At 40.0% G+C, this 16,881-nt stretch overlaps 1 protein-coding gene across 1 annotated transcript; it reads left to right on the top strand.

Annotated features, from left to right (window-relative positions):
- Positions 1-2,028: 2,028 nt before the first annotated feature.
- Positions 2,029-14,348, top strand: ldlrb (low density lipoprotein receptor b). Its single transcript, XM_034203437.1, has 18 exons — positions 2,029-2,295; positions 6,344-6,469; positions 6,957-7,079; positions 7,459-7,836; positions 8,079-8,201; positions 8,318-8,437; positions 8,751-8,873; positions 8,990-9,118; positions 9,250-9,421; positions 9,613-9,840; positions 10,277-10,395; positions 10,492-10,631; positions 11,186-11,327; positions 11,421-11,573; positions 11,659-11,844; positions 12,364-12,438; positions 12,567-12,727; positions 12,844-14,348. Exons 1-18 carry the CDS (start codon positions 2,190-2,192, stop codon positions 12,880-12,882), a joined length of 2,643 nt encoding a protein of 880 aa, XP_034059328.1. The 5' UTR covers positions 2,029-2,189; the 3' UTR covers positions 12,883-14,348.
- Positions 14,349-16,881: the final 2,533 nt, after the last annotated feature.

Here is a 16,881-nt window from a genome sequence, read left to right as displayed (position 1 = left end):
GCACTGTTACATTCACATTCAAATAGTTTCACATGTTTCCTATGCACACAGTTCCATTTACCGGCTTTATGATATCCCTCATACTTGTTTTATTGATAAATCCTCAGACTATAGTTTTTAATTAACTTAGTAGTACTAGTTAACATCTCATAGACATTGTGTAGCAGTCTGTTGCTTTTCATAGGGATGTAGTAGAGATAAAATGTGACTAAAGTAAAGCCACACCCCAGTCAGGATCCCTGTAATGATTTATCTTTAGAAAAGGGAGAAGAAAGAAACCCTGTGTTTATATGAAACCACATGAGAGTAGGTCCTCACCATAGACTGTAAAGGTCCTCACACATGGGGAGTCCTCTGTAGCAGCAGGGTTTGTAGTTTAACTGAATAAAACCACCTTCATACTCAAGTCTTGTGATCTTTGGTGCTTTTACACTATGCTAACTTTTACATATTCACACACACTCACCCATTAATGGATGTGCCTTCAATGGGTTCAGAATCTCTCCCCATGGACAATTCTACATGCCGACTGAGAGAGACAGGGATCAAACCGGTGATCTTCCGATCTGCTTAACCTTTTGAACCACTGAAGCCCCAAAGGTTAAAACATATTATAGCTTTGTACTTTATGTGTGTGCCAGATGTAGGCTACTATCTGCCACACTATCTACAGTTTAGTTTGCCACTATAATTTGCTGCAAAAATATTCGCTTATAGTGTATGAAATCTGAATACCTATTACTACATAATTTGTTATGTTAACAAAATACAAATTACACTTATTTAAGGATAATTTCTTCCTAAATGAAACCAGTCAAAAGGTCAGCATCTCTACTAGATGTGAGACATTATCTTCTACTGATCCTGCATTTGAATTGGTTTAGGAGAAAGTAGTCAGACAGATGCTACTGTAGCATCATGAGCATCAAAATAGACCTTGATCATTAAAATGTAAAAATTCAGGTTAATGAGTACCCAAAGTTATGTTGGTGTTCCTCTGTAAAAGCAAACAGAACATTTGCAAAACACAAATCACCATTATTATTATTATGCAAAATTGGTCTTGTGAAGACGATAACATGTGCTGTAATATTAGTGGCTGTGACATATTTTCCAGGGAAGTGGGAGAAAGTGCTCTACATCATTTCGTAGCCCTCCATTCCTGTTGATTTATTGAAAGTGGCTTCCGCAAGGATACATGGAGAATTCTGTTTCCAACGTCACTTATCTAAAAAGTGATTCAGAGGTTTTTTCAAGTGACTGTGTGTGTTAAGAGAAGGGGACGGACTTATAGGAAATAAGCTGTGGGAGATATTCCGGGAATGTGGAAAAAGCGGCTGAATTACAATTCTCTGCTACACCCACCATCACTAACACACCTCACAGGCACATCTAAAACTGCTGGAGGTGGGACATCATGTATGTTTGTTATCAGGGACCCAGATATTTGTTAGAAGCAGGATGCGGAACTAACAGATTTGAATATAATTTCACTTTGTTATTATCAAAGCCTTGACTGCTTATCATACCCTTGATAAACACTTGTTTCTATACTAAACAGAGATCAGGATGTGGTGAGACAGATGCTGATTATTTACTAACTTTATCTATTACTAAATGTGTGTACAGGATGTATTTGTATGTCAAAGTAATATCCAGTGTGTCAGGGCCAACTGATTTGAGTAGACCAAAAGGTGGCTACACACACACACACACACACACACACACACACACACACACACACACACACACACACACACACACACATGTTTGTATTTCAAAGTGTGTGCATCAACAAACAATATTCTTTTATATAGGCTAGGTTTCGACTATCATATCTATTCATATTTACGTTTTTTGTCAACATAATTGTGATATGTGGCTGGAGGGGTGATGGAAAGACGACACGCACACAGTGATACAGCAACACTGTAGCTCCTCCCCCCGGTCCTTGCTCACGTCCACTTTCAAACATCACCCCACTGCTCTGGTCCCGCCCCTTGTCAGCCTCCTAGAAAGTCGTCGGATGTGATTCAAACCTCATTACATTTAGCTTGCAATTGCCTTTTATGCACAGCTTCAGCGTGACTCTGCTTCTTGTCCTCTGCGTCTGATCGCAGACCTTTTTTTACGCGCTACTCCATATCTGCGCTGTTTACAGCTGACTGACTCTTCTCTAGCGGTCAAATATGGACATCCAAGGGGGACAGAAGATGTTTGGGATGTGGAGGGGACTCACCGGGCTTTCCATATGTTGCTGTCTGCTGATGCTGATTCATTTTTCGCCTCAAGCAGGTAAGGAATAAGAACAAATTGGCAGCAAAAGAAACATACTAACACATTTCATACCACCCATGAGATGCTCCAAGGTTTAAACGTTGGTGAGAGTCATTTATTTGAGCTCGCTGGACATAAAGGCATTATCCACGAATCATTATATATGTCTCTCAATTAATATTTGTTTTGCTATCATTTCTGATTTTATCATGAATTGGTTTCATGAGTTTGTGCGGTGAATGTGACCGGTGAATGAGGGGAATAACTGTGGGTTGAAAAACATTTAGTTACAATTCTGAATAGAAAAAGTATCATGTATGTTCAAAAACTGAGATAACTAGAATAAAGACATTGATTGTAAAGTAATAGAAACAAAGTATGCTCTACAATTCCGGCATATTTGAATGGAATCTACGCACCGCGTTTTGATTGGCTTGTTGTGGTGCACGAGTCAAGATTCAGGTGGGAGGATACATGCGGCTGTCAACGAGAAAAGGGTGCGGCTGAAACACTTGCTCTTTATCTCCGCAGCATTCTTAAAAATCAGCCTTATTTCTGTGCAAGTTCATTGAAAGCTAATAATATAGTAAGTATCCCCGGGAAATGATTCTCTTGTATGGATTAAATGAATTAATAATATGTTGAGTTGAGTTTAAGCAGTTTAAGTAAGCATAAATTACAATCTGCTTTACTTAAATAAATTGCCTAAAATGGTAAAGATGGAAATAAAGACACTTAAAAGACAATACAAAAAAAAAACCTGTTGAAGAGGGGAAATAATATTGATAACATGACCCACATTAAGCATTGTGTTGTTATGTGCATCAAATATGAATAGCTGATTTAAATGCACAACATAAATAATACATGATTAAAATTGTGCTTTATTTTAGTACAGCATCCTCACCGTTGAGTTTGGTGGATAAATACAATATGTCATTTATTTTCTTTGGTAAAGGAGTGATCCAATGCCCTTTGAGGCAAAACATATGCTGAGAATGAACCTGCTTTCAGCCCCAATCTGCCAGCTACTAATCCCCAAGTAATCTTAACTCTCCACAAAGAGCTTTTCTGATTAGAAATGACGTTTTTTTTCCAGTTCATGGCCCCCACATAGATCTAGTGTGTGTGTATGTGTGCATGTTAGAGGTTCATATTAACATGTGCTTTCCTTCTCTTTGTTCTGGTTTGTTTAATGTTCACTTTGTTTAGCATTCTCCTGAAATGAGGCAAAGTCCTGCTATGCAGAGGATTTTAAGACAGGGTTTTTCCACATGGAAAACTAAGACTTGTAGACAGCAGTGACTCACAAAGAAAACCCTTCCCGTGATAAATCATTGAGAAATACCTCTGCAGCATTTTGTACGGTAAGGGGGCTGCAGGGTTAAGATACTGGCATCAAGGGAAAGCTACAAAGACAATGTTCAGCAGTTTGAAACACTTCCAGACAATGACCTCGTTAAATATTGAATAGAAAGTCTTTATCTAAGATAAACAGATTTTTATTGGAATATGCTACTCAAACTTTATGTAACCACATTACAGTTGCAACAGTATTCCCCAAGGGCCTCACTTCATAACAATACAGTTAAGTTGTCTGTGTGTGTGTGTGTGTGTGTGTGTGTGTGTGTGTGTGTGTGTGTGTGTGTGTGTGTGTGTGTGTGTGTGTGTGTGTGTGTGTGTGTGTGTGTGTGTGTGTGTGTGTGTGTGTGTGTGTGTGTGTGTGTGTGTGTGTGTGTGTGTGTGTGTGTGTGTGTGTGTGTGTGTGTGTGTGTGTGTGTGTGTGTGTGGTCTAGCATTACTATACTTGTGGGGACCTAAATCTGTTTACATAGTCACGTGTGGACTGGCTTCCCTTATGGGGACAAATTGGAGGTCCCCATGAGGGGAATAATTAATTTGAGGGTGAAGACTTGTTTAGGATTAGGGTTAGGGTAAGGTTAAGGGTTAGGGTTAGGCATGTGTTGGTTATGGTTATGGTTAGGATAAGTCTCCAGGAAATGCATGTAAGTCAATGTAATGTCCCCTGAAGTGATGTATACATGGTATATGTGTGTGTGTGTGGGGGGGGCAGTGTGTGTGGGGGGGGCGGTGGTGGTGTGTGTGTGTGTGTGTGTGTGGACACTATGCATGTGCTATGAAAATGCAGGGATGAGTTCACAAAGGGGGATTGTTGTCATGCAGTGTTGTGATGACATCTTGCCTAACCTCTTGTGAGTATCTGCCATTCATTCAACCAGTTTCGGCTGTCAAACAAGTTGGTGTTTTCATACATTTTAGAGGGAATCGTAGGTGTTTTAGTAAGATGGTACTTGAGGCGTGTGGCGCAGTTGTGCGTTGGTGTTCGGATCAGGGGAGCACAGGTTCAAACCGCACTGCAGTCAGCATGTCGTTGTGTCCCTGGGAAAGACACTTCACCCCAAATTGCTCCTGTGGGGATTGTCCACAGTATTGAGTATGTAAGACGCTTTGGATAAAAGTGTCTAACAAGTAACATGTAATGTAATGAATAGATTGACATACTGTTTAAAACAGGTCTGTTTAGCTGAAATTAAAGTGCCTTGCAAGCAGTTTTCAGACAAGGCATTTTCAGCTATACCTGAACTTTTAGGATATGAGAGGAACTACACTTATGGCATAGGTTGCATAATTAGTCAGTAAAAAGTAACATTTTGGTATATGTATAGTTTATACAGTAATGGGGATTTAAAATAGTTAGTGGCCCATATGTTGAAGTTGCAGGGCTATACAGTGGAAAATGAAAATACAGGCTGCATAGTTTAGTCCCCACCATCAAAGAGCAGAACTTCGAGGTTTTGTGGAGAATCTACACTGGTTGCATGCCTGGCCAACCATGTGTGTGAGTGATTGTGTGTGTTTGTGGTTTCCTTGAAGTGTGAATGTACATGCACAGGAAGAGCCTCTAGATCATTACAAGCTTTTCCTTGAATCAGTGAAACGAGTTAGACATATAGTTTCCAAGATTAACAAAATGCAGTCAAGCTTTCATTTGAGTTTTTAAAGGAGGTAGACAATCCCAGCATTGAGAAAGCATTCTCTCTTTATTTGACAATTTCCTGAATTACCACAATAATGTTACGAGTCAGACCTGTAGTGTCACATTTTCAACTGTCACTCAACCACACAATCAAATTGACACACTTCCTGTTGTTTTGTATCTCCGCCTCAATCTGTGGGTCACCGTGATAATGCTGTTATAAGAAATGCCACTCTGGGACCAATCAGCAACTGGTGGTGTGATTGTTAAACTCCTCCTACGCCATTGTCTTAAAGAGGTAGTCGGTCATGCGCCCAGCCTCCAGGTCACAGGAGAGACTGGGAGAGCAGAGGTGACTGAGGATGACACTCACTGGAGTATGAAGGGCCTTTGTTGTTTCACATATGACTTAATGTTGATGCCTTCTTTGCTTTGACTGGTGGTTCATTCAGGAGTGATCCTGGGTCAATCTAAGATCATACCACCTATATGACAAAAAGAGGAGCTTTAGCCATGTACCATACCTGAACTGTGTCAAAGAAACAAGGAACAGAGGTGTGTGGTAGGGATACATGTGTAATTCATTGCATTACCTTTAATGGTGGCTAGCCCCAAAATGCAGTCTTCCCTTTACAACTTTTTTAAATAATTGTCCAAAAGTAAAGTGAAATTGACGGATGCTTCATAGATGTTTGGGGACATGTGTCTGTGTCATCACAAAAAAATACACAAAATATGACTACTAGTATACCGTTTTGTGTTCTTTAAATGGACCTAGTATGCCCAAATACTACGCCATATCTTTTTCTAACATGAGACAAAGAACCAACTGTTGTTATCTTAATTGTTGACTCTAGCAAAGAGGAAAAGGTATGGTTTCCCAGTTATCTGAACATCTGTGTTCTTCAAGTTCATTCACTTTTATTTGTGTATGTAATTTTCAGTTAAATATTAACCTCACAATGAAACCAGTTTCCTTTGTGTTGACACAATCTCACATTCCTACAAGGTTCTCACCAGCCGCAAAGTATAAATGTAGTTTTGAATTCTTTTTTCTATCTCTCACAGATGCAGCCTTTAAATGCAGCTCCGATAGGCATGAGTGTGGGAATGGGAGGTGCATCACCCACAGGTGGATATGTGATGGACATGACGACTGTGGTGATGGAACTGATGAACTGCCGGCAACCTGTGGTAAGATATTTAATCTGAAGGACGTGTAACGTGAAGTTAAATACATGTGAAAGCCAAAGCCACTGAGATTATTTTCGCTATCCATTAGTCTGCCAATGATTTGTATCAATCAATTGTTGCATAGAAGAGATAGTACAAGTAATATAGTATTTGTTTAAGGTAGTGAAAATGCTTTACAACTTTAAAAACAATTCTGAATAGTTTATTGATTTTATTTTCTCTGAATTCACTAACAGATAAATTAACAAATTGTTACACTACTCAATATATATCAAAGAAAACAAACAAAGAACCATTATCTTGACCTGCTCATTACATAACATTTTATGAGGCAGTAACACAACAATAAAACCACTGTATGCAACAATAGTTTCATTCATCTCCAGGGTTGTTCAGTTTTACAATATGGCCTTGCTGCAGTCACAGGCCTTATCTATTTGTTTACACATGAGAACATTTCAGTCATACTTCCTGTTTCTATCCGCAGCAACCAAAACATGTCAGCCGACAGAGTTCAACTGCGGCGGAGCCACGAACCAGTGTATCCCGCTGCCCTGGCACTGTGACGGCCGAGCTGAATGTCAAAACGGAGCTGACGAGAAAAACTGCAGTACGTTTTATGTATCATTATTTCATAGTTTTTTACAACATACTAAAACACTTAAAACAATACCAATGTAACTGATAAAAATAGTCAGGATTTTGTAACCTTCAAACAAAAAGAATATACCATATTCATTATGAGCTTTTACTATACAAAGTTATTTATGAACCATATCTAAATAGAAACTACAACATTTGTTTGAGACAAATAATATATTAATATACAGTATATATTAAAGCAAATTGCATTTTAAAGCAAAAGAAACATAACAAACAAAACAAGAATATTTTAATGATATTAGAAACAAATTATAACAATAGATAACTACATTTTTGGTTTGTTTTTTGTGTAATTTTCACACGTCTCTTCTCTCCCCTCTCCACAGCGGCCAAACAATGCAGCGCCAATGAGTTTGAATGTGGCAGCGGCCAGTGTGTATCCAGCACTTTCGTTTGTGACAAAGAAAACGACTGTTCAGACGGCTCAGATGAGGCTTCCTGCCTCAAACCCACCTGTAGCACCTTGTCCTTCCAGTGCAACAACTCAGTGTGTGTGCCCAGCTTATGGTGCTGCGATGGAAACAAGGACTGTGCAGACGGGTCGGACGAGTGGCCGCAGAACTGTGTGGGACAGCACACAGAGAAGCCAGCCGTGCACTGTGGCTTTCATGAGTTCCAGTGTGCTAATGGGGATTGTATCCACAGCATCTGGAGGTGTGACGGAGGAGATGACTGCCAGGATCGATCAGACGAGGTCAACTGCAGTGAGTGCATTTTTTACCCTACCCCTCTGCAAATCTGTTTCCTCTGATAAATCTTCTCTGATATCTTTCAATTAGATAGAAAACAGTGTTTGACAGCTTCAGCCTATTTAGCTTGGCCCGTTCATGATAAGTCAGCGAGGATTTCTACTCATTCTGTGTCATCTATTTCTCCTTCTCATTTCTCTATGTCTTATTCCTCTGTCTAATTTTCGTGTTTTCATTCATTTGTCTTCTTTTTCTAGCTCATCCTACTTGTCGCCAAGATGAGTTTCAGTGTAGTGACGGTACCTGTATCCATGGCAGCTGCCAATGCGACAAACATCCCGACTGCAGCGACCTCAGTGATGAGAAGGACTGCCCCACAGGTGACTGTCCTAACCACTCACTTTGTCCAGATGCTAACACTTTCATACTAAAGATCCATGGAAAGGTTGTTACATTTTGAGCATTTCAATTCACACTCTCATGTTCTTGTCCACAGAAAATGTATGTGAAGGCCCCGAAAAGTTCAAGTGTGACAGCAGGGAGTGTATCAGCATGGACAGAGTGTGCAACACACATAAAGACTGCAGTGACTCATCCGATGAAAGTGTTCAGTGTGGTAAGAGAAATCCTATTTTACCATCCAACCAACAGTTATTGATCATCACACAAAGAAGTGTCCTAAAAAAAAAGGAATGTTGGGTATACACTTAAGCTCCATTGCTGGTATGCTGGTAGTATAAACATTTAAAAAAAGGGAATCTACATCACGGCCTGGAAAATATGATTGGAGCACCTAGCCAAGTAGCGCCGGCTGAGTGGCCTAGATAGTTTGTGGTTTCAATCAGTTAGTTCTCCGTCTACTTGAGCTACCATTAGGAAAATGGTTGTCATGAATTCCGTGTGAGCTCTGTATATCTGCATTTCCACAGGCATTAATGAATGTTTGACTGCAAATGGTGGATGCTCAGATTACTGTACGGACCTTAGGATTGGCTACAACTGCTCCTGCCGTGCCGGATACAGACTGAAGATGGACAAGAAAACCTGTGAAGGTGGGAGAAGGAAGTCTGATGATTCAAATGTGTTTTTCAAGGTGTACAGTGCATTATACTATACTATACTTCTATATCTCAATTTGCCATTTGACCTTCTGTCCCTCTGCCTGCAGACATTGATGAATGTGCCGAGCCTGACACCTGCAGTCAGATCTGCATCAACCTGCCCGGCAGCTACAAGTGTGATTGCCACAAGGGCTATGAGATCAACCCTGTGAGCAAGTCATGCAGGGCCGAAACAGGTAATGTTTAAAAGAAAGAAAAAAAAGTTAAAAGTAGCTGTCTCGTCTTAAAAATTACGAATGTGCATGACCTTTACATCTCTAGTGCTATCTAAAACATCTTTTCATCTTTCCTCCTCTGTGTCCTCCAGGCAATGTACCAACCCTCTACTTCACCAATAGACACGAGGTGAGGAAGATCACGGTGGACCACAGAGAGTACGTCCGTCTTATTCCCCAGCTGAAGAACGCAGTAGCTCTGGACATAGACATGCCAAACAAAATAATCTTCTGGTCGGACATGTCTCTAAAGAAGATCTACAGGTTAGGAACAACTTTAAGGATCTGTTTCTGTGTCTCTGTGGTTCATTAGAGGGGAGGACTCTGGTGACTTAGGTTCTTATCATTAGGCTTGTTCTCCAGTATAATTCATCCATAACTCTGTACTACGTTTGATTTGTAAGCGATATCTGTCTCTTAAGTAAAACTGTCAAACCTTTTCTCTTTCCCAACAGCTCCAAGTTAGATGTGGCCGGTAACTCCTCTCACCACACCGTAGTCATTGGCAATGAGATTGAGGCCCCAGATGGCATTGCGGTGGATTGGATCCATGGTAACATCTACTGGACTGACAGTGTTTTGACGACTATCTCTGTGGCAACGATGGACGGCAGCAAGAGGAAGACCCTGATCACAAATAACCTCCAAAAACCAAGAGCCATCACAGTCGACCCTGTAAATAAGTAAGTGACAGTTTTGGGTTACAGGTCGGGGGAAAGACTTGTGAAATCCCTTTTCATTTCAGTTTCACAAACCCATACAATTATCTTGCCCTTATTTGTTCTATTATATCCAGCTCTGTCTTTATGGTCTATTTAATCTGACAAAAAAGAAAAAAGAAATAGCTACATAAGAAAATCTCAACGGCTTGCAGAATGAAGTGTAATTGTGTAACAGAGGTGTTACAAAAAATTATAATAATGATTCAAAAAGGGGATGCCGTATCACACTTTTAACAAGATTTATTTGATTGTGTTGGGCCATATAAAACCACTACCTCCTATTTCTAGTAATGACCGTCTGTTTGATCTTCCTTCATGTACTTGATTTGCTGAAATAAATTGATGTTTTGGATTTTTTTGTAATTTCTTTTAATTATTTTGTTTGTGTTCTCTTTAGCTTCATGTACTGGACAGACTGGGGAGACGTGGCCAAGATAGAGAAGAGTGGGTTGAATGGAGCGGATCGCGTTGCCTTAGTAACAGATAACATCATGTGGCCCAATGGCATCACCCTGGGTAAGCAGAGTGTCATAAATGCACTAAAGGAAAACCAATAACTCCTAAATCAAACAAATATCTATAAAACGTCTTATTGTGTTTCTCTCTGGACAGACATGGTCAACCAGCGTCTGTACTGGGTCGACTCCAAGATGCACACTTTGTCCAGCATCGATGTAAATGGAGGGACACGACGCACTCTTATTTACAGCGAGGAAACGCTCCCCCACCCCATGTCTCTGACAGTCTTTGAGGTCAGTCATAAAGTCACACTCACAAAAAGCATCTAAAATAGCATTTGCACATCCTATCAATGGGCTCTGTAGGAAGATCCTGCGCTTGAAAATGGTAAAAGACTTTCATGGAAATGTCAATATAGAAGCGTATCTTAAAGATAATCCAAGTTTTTTCTTTGCATCATTACTGTTGGATGGTTAATGATTGATTTGACATATTGATCCAAGCGTGTCAATCATTCTTTCCTTGATAGATCGTATTAATCCAATCCTTAACTTAAAATTAAAAAATAATTAAACAATGTGCCTCCGTGGTTCATAAACTTCAAACTATTTAGTTATTCCCATACATCAAATCAGTAAATCAGTAATCAAGTCCATGCATGGTGAGCGTTATCCAGCTGAAACGGTTTGGAAATACAAAGCCAGAGCTCAGTGCCCTTAACTTCCTCTTGATCTGGATCAGTAGTGCTAATTCTTAATCAGTCTTTGTTATTATTATGCATTTGTAATCATTTAAAATGGGAATATTGTTTAACTGTTTACTCAAATGTCATTTATCTTTTAAATAGGAGAAAGTGTATTGGACAGACATAGCCAACGGCGCAGTTTACAGTGCCAACCGCCTGACAGGAAATGACGTCACTCAGCTGGCAAGAGACCTTGATCAGCCGGAGGACATCGTTCTGTACCACAGCCTCAGGCAGCCCCAAGGTACAGAAACACCACTGAATCTGAGAGATGACGTAACAAACACAATGTTATGGCCATATTGTGATTTTTAATGCTTCTGGCACCCGCTTTTAGGCAAAAACTGGTGCAGCGAGAGTAACAGTATAAACGGAGGATGCGAGTTTCTGTGCCTCCCTGCTCCTCTGATCAACCAGCGCTCACCTAAATACACCTGCGCCTGTCCTGACAACATGACCATGGCACCTGACATGAGAAAATGTGTGACAGGTAGGTGTCCCCTACACATGGCAGTTTAAATAAAGTGAATTGTAACGTGGAATCATTACAGTAACCCTTTGATTTACTTTCTCAGTATCCCCAGTTGCACCTCCTACAGATAAAAAACCTGCTGCACCGCTCCCGCCCAAAACTCCAACCAAACCTGCTCCTCCCAGGCGAACTGTTCCCACCACTACTACAACTACCACCAGACCTACCCAAAAACACATAACTATCTCATCTAACCAGCCCACACAGGAGCATGTTGCTACTGCTCAAGGTACAGGAAGGGGTTCTGGATAACTGCTGAAAAAATGCAATGTTTGGTGAAGTGATATCTGCAACAGTCTAGAAACTCACATCCAAGTGCTTCATTTTCCTTATTCTATTGCAACATAGTAAAGGAGACGCTATACGAAGGTATAAAAGGGAAGCTGGGTTTAAAGTGGATTTGGGACGAATAATGTATTCTGTAGGTCATTTGTTAGCATTTAGAAAGCGTTAGGATCCAAAATTAAGAATTCTTGCCATTTCAGCCTCAAAAAGCTGTAGTCTTATTTGAAGGTTGTTTGTAGCCAGGTAACATACAGTATACTACTCTCATATAGGCCTTCAGTAAATATTAGGCATATCCATCAACCAATTGACTTAGCTTAGCATTAAAAACAGGAAACAGGGGCCATCGCTCTGTTTAAAACCTTCAAAATCAGCATCCCTAACACGCACAAATTAACACACAATATCTCAATTGTTTTAAGCCGTAGTTTTACAGAGATTGTGTGCTTATCTGCTATTTCAGTTAACAGATTGGCAGCCTCCCCTGAAGAAGCCACTTCCTCCCATCCTATGGCTCTCTACGTCGTGTTGCCAATACGTAAGTTCCACATTTCAGCTCTTGATGGCTCACACACACATGCCAACCGAAAGTGCGGTTTTCTCTGCACTCGTATTATTTCCCCTGAACTCGTTGACGTGACCTTCCACTCCTCTTTTGCTCTGCAGTCGTTATGTCTCTGCTGGTCTTTGGAGCAGTTTTTCTCTGGAGAAACTGGCGTCTGAAGAACACTAACATCATCCACTTTGATAATCCAGTGTACCAGAAAACCACTGAGGATGAGCTACACATCTGCTCAAACAGCTCTGAAGGTTACGTTTATCCTGCGGTATGTTCACTTTGATGCTAGATCACTTTATTGTTTATATAATATAGTCTGTAAAATAAACTGTAAGTGTATTATTATACAGCTGTACTTATTCAATGTTTTTACTTTTTCTGCAGAGGCAAATGTTGAGAATGGAGGACGTGGATGTTGCTTGACCCAAAGATAAAGAAGACAATTGCTTTTTTTTAATGTCATTTTTTCTTTTGCTAACATGAAGCAACACAAGGCCATTATTTTCTGCTGCTGCTGCTTCTTCTTAGCAGCCTTTGCCTTCCCCCCTCCAAGTGAGCTCATGTTGTGGCCTCTGTCTCTGATCTCAGCACTGTGCCGTCCAAGTCTGAAGAAAGAAAAAAATAAACTTTCTTTGAAACATCATTATGACAAAAATAGAGCAGGACTCCAGGAAAACATTAAGTCAGACCAAAAATGGTTTTAGAAATGAAAGACTAATGCATTCTTTCAGAAGATGATTCTTATTCCCAGAGCCATGACTCTTTTGAAGCTGAAAAAGTCTTACTTTGCCACCAGCACATTGCCTCACTTTATTTAAAATACCGATGACACAAGTCACACATTCTGCAAGTTTAACTTGAAAACCAGACCCCTACTCTTTTAACACTCATATGTGCCTTCCATCTGTACTCTAGTAATCTAGAAAAGTGTATTGAATGTATATAAATGCCTCAAAGACCAGAATACCGTCCAAACTAGTTTCTGCGTTAGTTAATGCCTTAATGCTGAAGTGCGTACAGTGTTGCACATTTAGTTAGCTCCTATATCACAGGCATTTTTCTTGAGCATCCATCGTGTCTCAAATGGAAGTTCCATTTAAATCAGGACTGTTGTGTTTTGTTCCTCTTATGACCCCTCTTCAACAAGGTAGCTGAATGTGAGGGAGTTATAGATAGTTTACATTATAAGTGAAAAAGCTGCTGAGTTTTTTTAAGTCAACCAAAGTGAAGAAAGTTTTCTATTTTAAATGAAGATAATGTAGTTGAGTAAAAAGGCTATGTCTAATAACACTGTATATAAATAATGTAAATATTTTGTAAAACTCTCTTAAGTTTACTCTGGTGTTGCCTTTTTACATTTGTAAATTTGAATCAAGAAATGTTGTACATATGTAAGAGATTGTTTTATTTATTTATGGAAATATGCAAGATAATTTTTTTTGATTGTTGTCATCTGGCTATAAATACCTTAATACTTTATTTTGAAGCCTACCTTGGTGTATTGTTTAACTAAGCCAGTCCAACCGTTACATTGTAAAGATGTTATTTAACGTATGATCGACCAAGTTACTTTAAATCAGTCAATCCTGCAGCGTAGTGCTGCACGTTACAGAGAAATGTTAAGAAGCTGTCTTTTTCCTTACAAATGTTTGTTTGTTCTTCAGTGACAAGTCTTACATAATTTAATTTGCTTCTGTTTTTCTGTTACTATGACGTCATTTTCAGTGTGAGATTAAGGCACATACTGTATTGTGCAGAATACAATGTTTAATGGTCTGCACAAATGTAGGTATGGACAGATATTGATGTGCACAAACAGCCTGCTTGTCAATTCACATTGCTTTGTTTGTTTGTTCATTTTTAAATAAAAGAAAAAAACATCTTTAAAACCTGTTTTTCTCTTTAATGAAGTTTGGTTTTAAAGGTTGTAAAATGACTAAACTAGGACATGTCATAAAAACAGTGTTATCCTATCCAGGCCTGATGATTAGATTATATTAGAACAGGCAATCTCTGATCTCACTGAATGTCTTAAAAAGCTCTTCACTGACTAAGCTGATTATTCCTGGTACAATGGATGTCCATGAAACCTGTTTATCGTCATGTTGCCTGGAGACGTTGCCATCGCTCCCTATCTGCACCACAGTACATATGCAGAGGGGTGAGTGCTTACAGTAAGTGTCTCACCAGCAGCCTTTAGCTTAAGAGCAGATTTGTTATTAGATGATGGGGGAATTATATGTTCCTGATCCTGAGGAAGGATAAACAAATGTGTGTAATCTCATTTGAATGCTTGAATGCTGGTTACACCCAAGTTGGTTTTGTTTAAACAGAAGACAATGCGTTTAGTGGCATTAATAGTGTCTCTTTGCTTTTAAATCATTTCCACATATAAGAAAATGGGCACATATAGACCGCTAATATACTCACACTGTCCTTCTTTCCTCACAAGACACAGAGGCTCAATTAGAGATCAATGTGCACACGGTGATGGTTTGACCCAGGATGACAACCACCTGTTTGCATATGAAATGAAAATGTTTTGCTATTTAGACATGACTTGGTGTTATTTGATTTTGGTCTGGCCTTGGGTTTGGAGAAGATGTCATGATCAGTTTTGCCTTTTTCGGTTATGTTTCCTTATTCACTAAAGATACATGAAAGACTGAAGTAAAATGTAACCAGTCAAGTGAACAGAGAGATATAAGGGGGCTGTTTGAATAGAGAGGCATGACGCAGCCATGAAAGCTGAGAACCAGCATACATCCTCTCACTAATCCATTTAACCTCCTCCATAATTCATGTTTAATAATGGTCTCCCTCTCTTCTCTTCTGACAGTAGTGGGGGTTTCACTTAGGAAGCAGCAGTGAAGCCTCAACAGCAACTGAGAAGCTATTTATCAACAAGAAACATCCCTCCTAACTGAAAGCAAAGGTGAAACCACTAACAAACAGTTACTACAAGAAGCTGTTAGGTGGGACTAGAGAGAAACAGGAGTTGTTTGCCAGAGGTCATGGTGTTGCAAATGTTTCACCTCTCGATTGTCTTCAAAAATGCTCTATTCTGCAAACCATGATGACCCAAATTAACTTAAATACAATGCTAGTTCCTTCATAATGTTTTAGCAACGTGTCGGTATAGACTAGAGCTTACAAAATGAAGTTGTTCTCTCTTTAAGCAAACAGCATTGTTTAACGGAAACAAAGTGTTAAAAAAAAAAAAAAATAGGACCTTGAATTCAGTGTCTTTCTTTTGAGAGGAGTTTTGGGACACTTGTCTGTGTGTGTGTGTGTGTGTGTGTGTGTGTGTGTGTGTGTGTGTGTGTGTGTGTGTGTGTGTGTGTGTGTGTGTGTGTGTGTGTGTGTGTGTGTGTGTGTGTGTGTGTGTGTGTGTGTGTGTGTGTGTGACACAAAGAGTTTGACGTCAGGGGCCGGCCCTGTTCAGGGACACGCTGCGCTGGAAGCTGTGGTATGTTGTCTTTCAAGAACTGGGATCCACACCATTCCAGCGTGAACGACTCCACGCCCAACAGCATCACATCTGATGTAGGTCAAATGATATCGGGAGTTTTGTGCATCTACTTTTCTTTTGATTGTCTTTGACATTCTGGATAAAAAGCTTATTTCATACATCAATGGAGCTTATTGCATCTTATGTTTCCATGACTTGCAGCATCATGGTTGACAGTTTGCTATTCAGAACTAATTAGCGTGAGTATCTCCATGGGTTGTAACCAGGAGGCAATGGACAGATACACCTGAGGCTCAGGTGACAAATGAAACCTGTCCCCAGCTATGCTCTCTGTCATCCAATTCCTCTCATCACCTCACAATTTACATAGGTTCGCTGTCTTCCTATTGGCCAGCTGGCAGCCAAAGGGTGGAGTTGCATCTCACACCACCAACTCGTAAGCGAAGGGGAGTGTCCACATTTTTTTTTAAATGGAAGCTGATGGGGAGGGGGGGGGGGGGGGGGCGGGGTTGGATGGGGATAGATATTCCCTTATGTTACCAAACGTAATGATAAAGTAACACAATAGCTTCTTTGGTCTCTGCTGGGGGCTTAACAAGGTGAAACACAGACCCTCGATTGGGAGGAGGATGCATGTGATACTTGTTTCGTAAAATATCAAGCTGAGGATGGTCTGTGAAAGGAGGAGAAGCCGCTCTCTTGGATATTGAGTATCAATTCCAAAACTAGCATTGACATGCAATAAATCTCTCTGATATCTCTTTTGCTCAGAGTGACCATGCTGAACTCAGCTGCTCTGACCCCAGTTCTTTCAAGGCAAAACAGAGGAGTCCTGAAGTTGTAACAGAGCGACTAACCAGAGGAGGTCACATGAGTGCATTTCAATGCTGTTTTTCCATGACACCACAATATTGGTGTATGATGGTTTCAATGTCATATTTGTGTTTTAA

The sequence above is a fragment of the Gymnodraco acuticeps genome, unplaced genomic scaffold (assembly GCF_902827175.1).
Source record: "Gymnodraco acuticeps unplaced genomic scaffold, fGymAcu1.1, whole genome shotgun sequence".
In the NCBI taxonomy this organism is placed as follows: Eukaryota; Metazoa; Chordata; class Actinopteri; order Perciformes; family Bathydraconidae; genus Gymnodraco; species Gymnodraco acuticeps.
The sequence above is the reverse complement of the archived record's forward strand: the minus strand, read 5'-3'. Positions and strand labels throughout refer to the sequence as shown.

What these genes read in the sequence shown, in the direction of transcription:
- ldlrb (XM_034203437.1), top strand. Translation starts at nt 2,190, where the DNA reads ATGGACATCCAAGGGGGACAGAAGATGTTTGGGATGTGGAGGGGACTC. An exon ending in TGTCTCTGACAGTCTTTGAG is followed by an intron (nt 10,632 to 11,185) that starts GTCAGTCATAAA and finishes TCTTTTAAATAG; the next exon opens with GAGAAAGTGTATTGGACAGA. An exon ending in CATGAGAAAATGTGTGACAG is followed by an intron (nt 11,574 to 11,658) that starts GTAGGTGTCCCC and finishes TTACTTTCTCAG; the next exon opens with TATCCCCAGTTGCACCTCCT.